General features: G+C 39.0%; 1 protein-coding gene across 1 annotated transcript in view; it reads left to right on the forward strand.

Moving 5' to 3' along the window:
- The window catches only part of psmd3 (proteasome 26S subunit, non-ATPase 3), a 33212-nt gene that overhangs the window by 1429 nt on the left and 17037 nt on the right, over positions 1 to 14746 (forward strand). The window contains exons 2-3 of the mRNA XM_059956436.1: positions 10455 to 10645; positions 13148 to 13285. Coding sequence (XP_059812419.1) covers positions 10455 to 10645; positions 13148 to 13285 — 329 coding nt within the window. The remainder of the gene's footprint in view (positions 1 to 10454; positions 10646 to 13147; positions 13286 to 14746) is intronic.

A 14746-nucleotide genomic window follows, 5' to 3' on the forward strand; every position in this document is an offset into this window, starting at 1 on the left:
AGGGAAATATGTAAAAAAAAAACTAGGTGCAAAGGGACTTGGGAGTCATTGTACAGGATTCCCTAAAGGTTAATTTTCAGGTTAGGTCTGTGGTGAGGAAGGCTAATGCATTGTTAGCATTCATTTCAAGAGGGCTAGAATATAAAAGCAAGGATGTAATGTCAAGACTTTATAACACACTGGTGAGGCCTCACTTGGAGTATTGTGAGCAATTTGGGCCCCTTATCATGGGAAGAACGTGCTGAAACTCGAGAGGATTCTAAGGAGGTTTGCAAAAATGGTTCCAGGATTGAATGGCTTGTCATATGAAGGTGTCAAATGACACCTTGTCATAATAAGGTGACCTTATTAGAACCTATCGAATGGTATAAGGTTTTGATAGAGTGGATGTGGAGAGGATGTTTCTCATAGCGGGAGAGTCAAGGACTGGTGGGGGGGGAGTGGAGGGGTGATAGGCAGGTGAGAAGAGATAAGAGGCCAGAGTAGAGAATAGATGAAGACGGGAGGGGATTTTTTTTAACCAGAAGGAGAAATCGCTATTCATGCCATCAGGTTGAAGGCTACCCAGGCAGAATATAAGGTGTTGCTTTGTTGGAATGGGAAATCAAAATGAAAACATTGGGCCACTGGGAAGTTCCACTTTTGGCAAAGCAGTCCCCTGAAAAGTATGTATCCGTACTAAGATAACATCTTTAGGTGTGGGTCAGTGGACACGGACAGACCACCATGTTTAAAACTCAGGGAAGGAATAGAGGATAAGTGTTTTAAATCTTATACCTCTTGTAAATATACCTGAGTAAAATAGGGGTTGAGGGCACAGCATTGGATGGAGTGATCACCCTGGTGGCTATGACATTGCAATCAGTGAGAGATACGAGTCAAGTTTTACAAAATATAATCTATTGTGAGTACGTTAGCGAAATTAAAAAAATAGTTAAAGTTGGCTAGAGATCCCAGAATAAAACATTGTACTTGTGTGTTTAAAATATTTTCCATATGTAATTATTGCAGATAATAAAACTGCCAGTAAACGTGGTTAAGAGCAGACAACTCTGATGTCCAATCACCCAGTTCTCTGACAAATTTGGGGCAATTGAGAAACAGATAATCCAAAGCACATAGGTATATATGCACTGGTACGTGAAGCAGAGTGATTCCAGTGACAGGATGAAGGTGTAAGAAGAAATAAGGTCAACAAAATTCGTATGAACTAGAGCTTAGGAAAGTGCAAGGTGATCCAATTCAACCTTATAAAATAATATCATTGCACCATCTGGACATTTCCCCTGACCACTGTGTCCAGAACAAGTGGCCGTGCTCTCAGATTTCAAGTTTATTGAGCTTTTTTGGGGAGGAGGATGAGACCTTTCCTCACCCAGAGGGGAATGAACCTGAGGAATTCACTAATACAGGGCTGGTGAGACCAAGTTGCTAAATATATATATATATATATATATATATGAAAGAGGTGGGTAAAGTTCAAGATGAAAAAGGCATTTAGATGGATTGGGAAAGGATGATCAGCCAGGATGGTGGAGTAAACTCAAAGGATCAAGTGAACTACCCAACTGCATCAGTTTTCTATGGAACAAGATGTTCAGTAATTGTGGTAAAGAATAGGGCATGCTGTAATGTAAACCACACCGTGCTCTACAATGTCATTGTTTATGCACTGGTGTAATAACATACTCTGTAAATGGAGAAGAAAAAAAAGCTGCATGAACGTAACCCCCAGTGCAACAAAAACCCAGTCAGACAAAGTAAAACACCCCACATGTGCAGCAGGAACAGGGCTCATTCACTCCACCTGTTACAGAGAAATAGACCCATCGTAATTTATCCATGAAATTAGGATCAGTGGTAGAAGGTTGTATGAACTGATCACCTAAGCTATTACTACTTGAAAGGAAGTGACCTGAGTTAAACGGTGGGATTATAGGCAGAAGTTTGTATTTCTATTATTACATCAGTTGTGAAATGAACTACACACATAAACGGGTTTAAAGATGTCTGGGTGAATTTGACTGTGTTTAAAGAATATAGTAATGTCATGGGGATTGAAAGATGATATCAACTGATCTAATATGAGTTATGCCAAGTATTATATAATCAAACAATAAACCATTTCATTTAAATTGTTGAGTTCTGTTCCTCCCTTGTCCTTAAAGCATTTTTACTTACACTGGAATAGAAATTTTTATGGTATACTAATTGTTCCATCAAAATAGCATCATCTAATATCAGTAATGTGTGATTGTGATACAATTACTGCAAGAAGTAAATTGCTTAATAACTTATGTTGTGTAATAAAGTTAACACCACAGAACTGGCTCTAAAAACTTTAAAGGTATGTTTTTTTTTGTAGATGACATCAGCATTCAGTGGGCCAGCGGTTTATTAACAATGAGCTTTTGGCTTCCATTCTATGTTTCTTATTACAATTTTTGGCAGTGTTGTAACTTGAAACACTAATGTAAGTACGTTAAAGCTTTACTTTGAATGTTTCAAAGTAAAGGTTGTGATATGTTTATTATTTAGAAAATCTATGGATTATGTTCATTAACACAATTACAAGATATTTCGCAATTATATTGTCATAGATATCAAAACTATATTAGCATAATTTCAAAATTACATTAACATTATATAAAAGAAAATTCCAGCTGCGTGGCAACAGACCATGTGTGCCAGAGCATTTCAGTTACTGCGTGGCCATGCACCTGCGCAGCTTAGCTGGAACAATGTTTTTAAGCTCTAGGAGGTCTCTCATCAGCCTCCGCCACACCAAAGTAAGCAACCCAAGTTTGTCAACCTCTTGTTCTAACACCTGCCTTCTAATCCAGACAGCATCCTGGTAAACTTCTTCTGACCCTCTCCAAAGCCCCAACATCCTTCCTATAATGGGGCAGCCAGAACTGAATGCAAGTTAGTGCTGTCTGGGCTTCATTGTGACCTATGGTGCTGTCTGTGTGAAGCTTGCATGTTTTCCGTATGACTGCAGGTTTTTCCAGTCCCTCCCACATCCCAAAGGTTGATTTTATTAACTGGCTACTGTAAATTATCACTATTAGATGTAGGTGGAATTGGCGAAGAGTTGATAATTAAAGTGAGAGAAATAGGTTATGGGAAATAAGTGGAAAATGGGACTGCTCTGAGAGCCAGCATAGACTGAATAGCCTCTTTTTTATTATAGAGGAACGATGGTAAATATGGTGAGATGCAAGGCCAGAATATGGAAAGGAAAATGTTGGAAATTTAAAACATGCATAAATTACTCTAGATTTAAGAATCAAGTTTAATATTACTGGCATACATTGTGAAATTTGTTGTTTTGCAGTGGCAGTACATTGCAATACATAATAAAAAGAGTACAAGAAGAAATATATTTAATTAAATAAGTTGTGCAGAAAGAGCAAAATAAGAAAAAAATAATGCAGTGTTCATGGGTCCATTCAGAAATCTGATGGCAGAGGGGGAAAAGCTCTTCCAAAAATGTTGAATGTATGTCTTCAGGCTTCTGTACCTCCTCTCTGATGGTAGCAATGAGAAGAGGGCATGTCCATGCTGGGGATTCCCTACAGACAGGGATGCAGCCATTTGGAATGCTCTTCACGGTACATCTGTAGATATGTAGGAGAGAGACTAATGCTAATTTCTAAAAGAAATTTGCTACAGATGTTTTACTTGTGGTTTACTACCAACGTTAACTGAATTACAGTCACCATGAATTACTGATGTTAGATGGTATTTTAGTATTTGATGTTGAAATTTCAGAAACTTTGCAAATACAATGTGAAAATGTTCTGCTCCAATGTAAATGTTTTAAGGACAAAGGAGAAACTGATCTCAGCAAGAAAGAACAAACTTGCTTTCTTTTAGCATCTTTCATGACTAAAGCACTTCAGAGATGGAATATGGTAAATATTGTAATAAGATAAAGCATCATGCTTGGTTGAAACTGAACGTGTGCGCACAACCATGTTTCTGCCAGGTAAAATTTTATTTTTATTGATTTAAGAGAATAGTTGCATCCATTTGAGAGTAATCTTGGTTTATATCTTTTCACCAGAAAGATACCAAACTAAAATATTTTTAATGGACCCTACCATTGTGCCTTAATTCCGCCAGTGTGGTTGATATCACACAGAGTGACCTGCAATTTTAACTAAATCCTAAGAAATTCCATCTGTGATATTACTGCAGCATGTTGCTGTTTTTGAATGTTAAATAGAAATGATTTAATTCAAAATTTCTTTTCAGAAATTTGGCCATGACTGTAATGCTCTAGGGGCATGTCCATTCTGAAGCTTCAGCATTTAATGTCAGCTTGTATTCTAAGTTTAGGATCAGTGTGATTGCCCACCTTTTCCCAATACCATCCATTTTTTGATGGCAGTGAAGGTTGATGTTTTTTTTTAAAAAAACAAGGTTTCTTTGCACTTAATAGATAACTGATTTTTCTTTTGGCTTTTAATTTTAATGTTTATATTGATACAAGAAAATGGTGACTTTTTTGTACAGTGAGTGACTCTGGAAAGGACGGATTTCCTGATAAGGTAGTGGACATCTAACCTGCATCAGGCAATCCATGTATTGATCTGAATTCGTGAGACTGTCTCTTGATGTTGCAGCTCAGTAATATGTTGAGACCGTAGAAGCAACAGCCTACAGGGCTAATAATACTGTTAGTTATGTGTGCCGGTTTCTTTTTCTCAATCTTTTTTTATTAAGTTTCAAATATATAAACATAACAATGAAAGTAATACAAAGAGATCGGGATTACACTAATAACGGTTAACGTATACAGACACAGACTCCGAGTAACGTGTAATCTAAGCCTCCCAATCTCTTAGTAACTGAGCATGAAAAAGATTCAAAAAATTTTATACAAAAACGAAGTCCCCCCCAAACAAAAAAAAACAAAACAGAAGCTGGGTTGCCATGTTTCATCGGTTAAAATCATTATTTGACATTAACTCTGCTCCTCTGTACACAAATAAAAAGTTGTTGAGAAGGATTCGGAAAAGGTCAGCTTACATCATATGAAAATGTTGAATAAGTGGTATCCAAGTTTCTTCAAATTTAACTGAAGGATCGATAGTACCACTCCTAATTTAAGCATGTTATAGTTTGGGAAAACCACTGAAATGTAGTAGGGGGATTAGAATCTTTCCATTTAAATAAAATAGATCTTCTGGCTAGTAGTGCAAAAAATGCAATCAAGCAGCAAGCTGAGGGGGTTAATTGACTAGAGTCCATCACTGGTAATCCAAAAATTGCAGTAATAGGATGAGGTTGTAAATCACTATGCAAAACTACTGAAATAATACCAAAAATATCTTTCCAATATTTTTCCAAAAGAGGGCAAGACCAGAACATCAAGGAAGCTACCTCAGAATCACATCTGCCACAGACAGGATTTATATGACAATAAAAGCGAGCTAACTTATCCTTGGATATATGGGTCCTATGAACCATCTTAAGTTGTATCAAGGCATGTCTAGCACACATTGAAGAAGGGTTAACTAGTTGGAGAATTTTCTCCCATTTCCCTCTTGGTAAAGATACCTGAAGTTCTCTTTCCGATTCATTCTTAATTTTATCAGATGTACCTAGATGTATTTTTGTAATCAGATCATAAATAATTGCTATTAAACTCTTGATAGGGGTTTAAACCTAAAATATTTTCTGTAATTTCAGTTTGATGTGGTATCAGAAAAGTAGGTAAAATAACATTTGAAAAGTTTCTAATCTGAAAAAATGTGATCTAGGCAAATTATATTTATTAGACAACTGTTCAAAAGACATGAAGCAGTTATCCATGAATAAATCACAAAAACATGTTATTCACTTCATTTTCCATAAAAGAAAAGCTTGATCAGTTCTGGATGGTTGGAAGAAAACAGTAAGATATAATAGGACTTGATAGGATGAATTTATTCAATCCAAAAAATTTACGAAATTGAAACTATATTCATATTGTATGTTTAGTTATTGGATTAGTCATTTGTTTATTGAGTTTAGTAAGTGCAAAGGGAAGCGAGGCCCCTAAGGTAGAAGCCAATGAGAACCCCTGTACAGACTTGCACTCGAGGTTCACCCATCATGGACATTGAATTTCATTCAAATCTTGTGTCCAGAATGTTAAATATCGAATATTAATTGCCCAATAATAGAATCTAAAGTTTGGCAATGCCAAACCGCCATCCTTTTTTGATTTCTGTAAATATTTCTTACTTAACCTAGGATTTTTATTCTGCCATAGATATGAAGAAATTTTAGAATCAATAATATCAAAAAAGGATTTAGAGATGAAGATTGGTACCGCCTGAAATAGATACAGAAATTTAGGTAAAATAATCACCTTAATAGTATTAATTTGACCAATCAATGATAAGGACAATGGAACCATTTAGTAAGCAGTTGTTGAACATGATCAATTAAGGGTAAAAGGTGCCAGTTTCTGTTTGTTCTTGAGTTTCTTCTTGCAGCCTTCTATTTTGTTTAATGACTATGGAGGGACTGTTGCACATAGTGAAAGCAACATATGTACCGTGAGTCCGTGACATTTTGTGTGCGTAATTTTTCTATGGCGGTGACTGTAGCCATTTTGAAGCTTTATCCCTGGGACATGACCTGGTTGTCATGTATTACTGAGTAAAGCTAGCCAGTAATTCAACAAAATTCCATGATTTCCTTTCAGATATGAATAGACTCCTCTGCCAAAGGTTTTTCTATTCCCTTCCCTTACCTAGCTAAACATTAGTATAAAACTGGGGTTTTATGAGAGATATGTGGAGGAAATTTATACAATTTAATCATCATGTGGACAGAATTTCAGTATTTGAGACTTGTAATAAAAACAGAAAATGTTCACCTGGTCTATTAAGGGAGACATTAGGAATATTGACTGAAAGCCTGGTCATACAGTTCTGTTCTCAGGAGTTCTAAAGGCAGAAAAGTAGGATGGAGAAATGAACTTGAGTGAGAATGCTAGAGCTAGGTTGGGTTGTTCACTGCACAGCCACCAGTACTGGGAACAGGCATGATAGGAGAGTGCTCAAGAGGCTAGTTTAACAAGAAAGGGGAACATAACAACAGTACTTTACTCATATCTGGCATCACCAATGACTTGTATCATTCAGTTTCCACCTTATCACAAACATTCTTCTTCTTCTCCCCACTGCTTACTTTACTCCAGGAGTCACCAACCTTTTTTTGCACCGTGGACCAGTTTAATATTGACAATATTCCTGCGGACTGGCTGAGGGGGGGTGGTTAAACACGACCAGAATACAGTGATACTCGAAGGAGGTTCGTTATGTCCAGTCTGTTCTGCAATTTACTTTACGTGGCTCTTAGCATTTGCTTCTGTCCTGCTTGCTCATGGTTTTTCCGCTCAAAAAACTCAATGGGTTTGTCCTTAAGTGCAGGGTGGTTACACTCAAGGTTCCAAAGCAGTTTTGAGGGCTTCATTGCCTCATTAGACAGCCTCTGGGCCCCAACTCCAGCCTCGGCCTGCCCGCCACCAGATGCCTTGGCCAGGTGTGACTAGTCGTGGGTGGGGTGAGAGGATAAGGTCAGGGCCGGAGGTCTCTGTGCCTAGGCTGCAGTGGTCGCAGTTTGGAGAGAGCGACTGACCGAGTGAGGAGTGCGACAAGGCGTGCGCTTTGGCTCGAGGGATGACTTTCAGTAGATCGCAGCGAGGTAGCTGCTCTGCTAGTTATGAAACCCTGAGCCTGAATTAGGTCATCTGCGAATATTTTAGCACCTGGTTTCCCACGAACATTCAGTGTGTTAAACGGGTTTAGAGGCGGTGCCCATGTGTCTGCACTCAGCGCCAGTAACAACAGCACTTCTCGCCGGCCATGCGAAGCGGCCGGTTAACCGAGACCAACCAGTGATCCCTGGCATGAGGGTATCACTGAGTTTAGGCGACTGATGACCTCACATGCGTTCAAGTTCAACAGTGGACGTGATGGAATGAGGAAAGGTGCGTCTGACTCATATCGTTTCATATCGACAAATCATATTGTTTCCTCGTGGCCTGGTAGCACATGCTTTGCGGCCCAGTACTGGTCCACAGCCCAGTGGCTGGGGACCACTGCTTTACTCTGTAGCTATAAACTTCATCAACTTGAAATGTTAACTCTTTTTCTCTCAATGGATGCTGCCTAATGTACATAGAACAAGATTCAAGTTTATTAAATGTAACTTCCAGTACACAGGTGTAAAGGAGAACAAGGTAACTGTTACTCTGTGTCTGATGCAGCACAAAAAGGAAAACAAGAATATAAAGAACACGATAATAAAACACAAATATAAATACATAAGGTAATTTGTATGCAAAGATTGATTGTACGTCCATAAAGTGACTCCAGGTACAGGAATGTCTGTATGTAAGGTGATTGACAGGAAATGGTAAAGTAGTGTTGGTGGGGTGGGTTAGTCGGTGGAGGTGTTCATCAACCTTACTGCTTGAGAAAATTAACTTTTTTGAGTTTGGTGGTCCTGACATAGATGCTACATAGCCTTCTCCCTGATGGGAGTAGGATAAACGGTCATTGGGCAAGGTGAGTGGGATCGTTCATGATTATACTGGCCCTTTTTCAGGGCTGTTATGTAAATATGTCCTTGATGGCAGGTGTGCTGGTGATGCATTGGACAGCTTTGACTATCCATTGTTGAGCCTTCCTGTCAGCCATAGTGATGCAGCATGCTAGGGTGCTCTCAGCAGCGCGTCTATAGAAAGTTATTTGTATAGATGTGCATAGTCCAGCTCTGTTCAGCCTCCTCAGAAAGTAGAGGCGTTGGTGAACATAGAATGTGATACCACAGAACGGACCCTTTGGCCCATCATGTTGTGCCAACCTTTTAACCTACTCCAAGGTAAATCTAACCCTTCCCTCCCGCATGAGCCTCTATTTTTCTATCATCCATGTGCCTATCAAAGAGTTTCTTAAATGTCTCTAATGTATCTTCATCTGCCACCACTTTCAACAGGGCGTTCCATGCACCCATCACTCTCTGTGTAAAAACAAACTTACCTCTGACATCCCCATATACTGTCCTCCAACTGCCTTAAAATTATGCCCCCTTGTATTAGCAAAAGTAATTTTTATTTTGAAAGGCAGCCTGATAACAGGCTCTTCTGGCCTAATGAATCTGCGCCACACAATTACACCTATGTGTCTGCTTATGAACCTATGCATATTTGGATGTGTGTTGAGTATTTTACACATTTTTACATTGTTTCCTGTGTCAGCCGTTCCATCAAGAAGAATTGGGAGGCTGGGGGTGGGATGGGTCAAATGGCTCCTAATCTATTACCAATTATGGCGATAGAGAAGATGTAAGGCCGAAAAGGGTTTTCGTGAGGGCATTCTTCGGCATGCAGTTAATGACAGAGCAGTCTCAAGACAGATTTCTTTTAATTTCCTATGAGTTTTAGGAAACACATTTTAAGGGACCTGTTTGTATTCAAATATTTGTATAAATGGTTATGCTGGAATTCTGAACACCAGAACACTCTCCCAATTAGTACCATGAGAATTTGTTAAGCATATGGACTACAGTGACACAAGAACATCAAACATAGAACATTAAAACACAGTACAAGCCTTTCAGCTCATGATATTGTGCTGACTTTATAATCATCTCTAAGATCATTCTAACCCTTCCCTCCCACATAGCCCTCCATTTTTCTTTCATCCATGTGAAGAGTTTCTTAAATTACCCTAATGTATCTTCATCTACCACCACTCCTAGCAAGGTGTTCCCATGCACCCGCCACTCTCTGGTAAACAACTTATCTCTGACATCCCCCTTATACTTTACCCCAGTCCCCTTAAAATTATGCCCCCTTGTATTAGCCATTTCCCCACTGGAAACAGATCTCTGGCTATTCATGCGATCTATGCCTCTTATCATCTTGTACACCTGTATCTAGTCACCTCTCATCCTCCTTCGAATCACCTTCTTCGGTGTGACTTAGGAAAAGCAGTAAATGCTGGTCTTGCTGGCAATGGCCCCAACCCCATAAATGAACCCCTTGTTACTTGGTTTCAAACTTATGAAGAATACTTTCATAGTGCAATACTATTAATACACAAAGCCATTTCATTTATGTGTCCAGATTAGTTAGTGTCATTTTTATTCCTTAATTGGGCTTTAATATTTTTAATCTATTATTACACTACAAGAAGTTAAAATGTGTATGAGCATGCCCAAAAAATCTCACCTGTAAAATTGACTGCCTTATTGGGGATATAATCAGTTGGAGTTTAAGAAATTAATGAAGAATAGCAAGGGAGGAGGGTGTGAAGAATTTTAAAAAAAAACAGTAAACTCTGGACTGGAGAAAGTATAAATATTGATCCACACCTAGATGGACATTCCCAAAGATGTTATAGATGCTATGAAATAAGATGGATAAAACCATTTGTTTTTTCCAGATATCAGAGAACATGTCAAGCAGATTGAGAAAGCTGTGTCAAGTAAAGAGCCACGGTTTGTGCTAAGGGCTTTGCGTGCACTTCCTTCAACCTGCCGCAGGTTGAACCCCACCGTCCTTTACAAGGCCATCAATGGCTTCTTTGTGTCCAACACTTCGACGCGTGATCTCCTGCTGGCCTTTCTCGAGGAGGTTAGTGTTGATCAATAAATGTTATACAGTCGGCCCTCCTTATTCGCGAGTTCCGCATGCGCGAATTCAACCAACCGCGAATCAAAAAAACCCAGAAGTGCTCTTCCAGCACTTGTTGTTCGAGCAAGTACAGACTTTTTTTCTTGTCATTATTCCCTAAACAGTGCAGTATAACAACTATTTTACATAACATTTACATTGTATTAGGTATTATAAGTAATCTAGAGATGGTTTAAAGTATACGGGAGGATGTGTGTAGGTTATCGTGGATCAGGATCAAACAAAAACCGGAAGCTCTCTTACTAAGTAAGTCGGAACGGGTACATCTGGTATTATATAGCATCAGTTAGTCAAACGTTTGTCTTAGTATATAGTATATATTTTACCTTTCTGTGCATATAAAATGCTTAAGAAACATGTTTCAGCACCGGGCGATCCAGTGACAGATTGCTACCGAGTGTGCTGTCCATCCATGCCGGGTTGATGTGGAGGATCAAAATCCCAAAGCCCTATAATTAAACCACTGCGTTGCTTAGTAATAATTGTAGCTTTCATCGGGGCAGGGCCTTTCTCACTTTTTCCTTTAAAATTGTTCCGGTTGTTGACCGACTGTAGCCTAACGCTTTTCAAATGACTGATGGCGTTTTACCTTTTTCCGATCGCTTTATTATTTCCACTTTATTTTCCAATCGTGATTATTTTCGTGAACAGAACCATTGTGGATTTGGAGCTCTGCCGCTGGGTCCTAATGTCCACCACACTGAGATGGGGTTTTTTTATTAGTTTTTTTTAATATCTTTTTTACATCGCTACAGATAAAAAAACCCAGATCAAAATGAAGAATATTAATACAGTGCAAAAATAAACATACAATAATAATATAATACAAAAAAAGATAATTGAGAAAGCACCCAAATTGAAGACATGTAGAATTAGTATCCTCCCCAAGCCCCGCAACAAAAAAAACTCCAGACCAACCACAACACAATATAGAGAATATAAATCAGGACATTCAAACCCCCAAAACTGTAAATACACTTAGCAACAGAAGATATTAATGCCTACTACCAAAAAAAAAGGAGCTGAAAGCAAGGGACCGAAAAAAAACCTTAGTTAAGAGGAAGGTTATGAAAGTACTCAATAAAAGGTCCCCAGACCTTATGGAACTTTGTATCCGAATTAAGAACTGAATAATGCATTTTTTTCAAGGTCTAAGCAGGACATAATATCATTAAGCCATTGAGCATGTGTGGGCGGAGCAACAACTCTCCATCTAAGGAGGATTAAACGTCTAGCCAGGAGAGAAACAAAAGATAATATTCGACACTTAGTTGAACTCAGGTGTAAATCTCTTTCACCCAAAAAACCAAACAGCAATTAAAGGGTTAGGTTCTAGGTGGTGATTCAGAATATAAGATAACGTTATGAAGACATCTTTCCAAAATTTCTCCGAGTTAGGACAAAACTAGTACATATGAATGAGAGATGCCTCGCCCCTTTTGCATTTATCACAAAGAGGACTAATGTTAGGGTAAAATCGAGATCGTTTAGATTTAGACATATGGGCTCTATGAACAATCTTAAACTGTAAAAGGCAATGGCGAGCACAAAGAGAGGTTGAATTAACCGATTTGAGAATCGAGTCCCAAGTCTCATCAGATAAGGAGATATTTAAATCATGCTCCCAAGCCATTCTAATTTTATCCACAGGGGCACGTCGTAAGGATGCTAATTTATCATGAATAACACTGAGATGAGTTAAATAAGGCCCGGGGTTCCACTGGGTCCTAAGGTCCACCGCATTGAGACAGGTTGAATAAGAGACTTGAGCATCCACGAGGGGTCCCGGAACCAATCCCTCGCGAATAAGGAGGGCCGACTGTATAATACTTTGTTAACGTGAATCAGAGGCAGCTATTTAGTTGAATGAGAAACTTATTCAGGGATCCAGATGAATTATAACATATGAACTAGATTCAAAAATTGACCAAGAGTCCTTGGAGTTTGCTCTGCAATTCTAAACTTGCTGAAATTCAGATTGAGGGGGATTTTATCAAAACTTGTTGAATGGCCTAGAAAGAGTGGACATGGAGAGGATGTTTCCATTTACGGAGGAGTCTAGGGCTAGAAGGCACAGCCTCAGAATAGAGGGACATCCTTTTAGTAGAACAAAGATGAGGAATTTTTTAACCAGTGGGTGATAAATCTGTGGAATTCATTACCCACAATGTGCTGAAGAGGCCAATTCATTGGGTATATATTGAATACATTCTAAAATCAAGTACATTTCCTGAATATTTAAGAACTTCCAAAGAGTATGGATTTTTCTCTGGTAGATTGGCCTCACATGACAAAGTGAAAAACTATATGTTGTGTTCTCCGTTTGATATCGAGGGGAGGAAAGCAATCCTGTCTTAAAATGAAATTTTGGAGATTTATGTGATTTAACTGGTGAAATGAAAATGGCTGTGCCAAATGCTTTTAAATATTGTTCTTTTCAAGCCGATGGATACAGAAGGGGATGTGCAATTCCGTCCTCGAACAGGAAAGGCAGCTTCAGTTCCTCTTCTGCCTGAGGCAGAGGCTTACCTGCAGCTTTTACTAGTCATTTACTTGACAAACAACAAACGATACACTGAGGTGAGTGGATTGACTGGAAGGACAATCCTTCCAGTGTAGTCGAAACTTCGAAACTGTATCCTACATATAAGCAGTAGTTTTACGTTATACCTACTTGTAAAGTGCTTGCATTTGATTTAAATTTTTTCCTGTTTTTTTTTCAACGAAATGCGCTTCCATTTATCTGGTACTTTCAAATTCTTCAGATGTGCCAAGTGGCATCGTATCAGTTACATTCCAAATGTAGCCATTGTTTTGTAGAGAGATGTAAATCCTTTGGGGTTTTAAGTATTGAGTTGCACAGTTCTGGAGTGTAGTTTAAAACAAAAAGCTGACCTGCCAATTTTCTTTTGGGGCAGATTCTTTATACAGGTTTCCCCCGCTATTCGAAGGGAGAGCGTTCCTATGAAATGGTTCGTAAGCCGGAATGTCGTAAAGCGAAGAAGCAATTACCATTTATATGGGAAGATTTTGTGAACGTTCGCAGACCCAAAAAATAACCTACTAAATCATGCCAAATAACACATAAAACCTAAAATAACAGTAACATGTAGTAAAAGCAGGAATGATCTGATAAATACACAACCTATATAATGTAGGAATACTTTTCTGCAATTATTGCAGCACTGTCCACTGCAGCAAAAATCTCACACAAGCGCTCTCAGCAGCACTCGCGGCAAAAACACATGGCGCAAACGCTCCCGGCAGAAGCACTCTTTCCAGTAACCTTTAAGCTATGAAGCTGCCAAATCATACCAAATATAAACATAAAAATACACAGCCTATATAGAGTAGAAATAATGTATGTACAGTGTAGTTTCACTTACTGGAATCGGGAAGACAGCGAGCACACTGATGATGGTGTGTTAGGCTGAGTCATCGGAGGTTGGGGTGGTGGGAGACTGGGGTGTCATCTCATTGTCATCTGTTTCCATCAGGGCAGGCAGGTCGCCACCTTCTATGTCTGCCTGCCTCGATGTCGAAGGTTGAGTTTCGTCGTCTGATGTGGGAGGATCGAAAAACGACAGTATGCTTGACTGTTTAGCCTCACGCATTTTTCTATCATATATTTCTTTGTTAGCGCTCAAACCATCCTGCAAATATGCGCTAAACCTACGTACCCTTTCAAAATTAAAGTCATACTTTTCTGCAATCATTGCAGTGTTGTCAATCACAGCGAAAATCTCACGCAATTGCTTCACGTTCAGTTCCTGGACGTCTTCACTTTCGGAACACTTGCTACTGCATTCGGCTTCAATTGTTATTCTTTCCTCTTCATCTGTCAGTTCTTGGTCATGGGATGCCAAAACCTCTTCAACATCATCTTCGTCAACTTCCACAAACCCTTAGCCAAGCTCTCTATATCCTTACTTTGTTCACCACGATCGAAACGCTTTATTATGTCTAGTTTTGCGCTAAGTGTAACACCCTTATGCGCTCTTTTAGGCTTTTCCGATACCTTAGAACTCATCTTGCTAATGG

Source organism: Hypanus sabinus, chromosome X1, assembly GCF_030144855.1.
Source record: "Hypanus sabinus isolate sHypSab1 chromosome X1, sHypSab1.hap1, whole genome shotgun sequence".
NCBI lineage: Eukaryota > Metazoa > Chordata > Chondrichthyes > Myliobatiformes > Dasyatidae > Hypanus > Hypanus sabinus.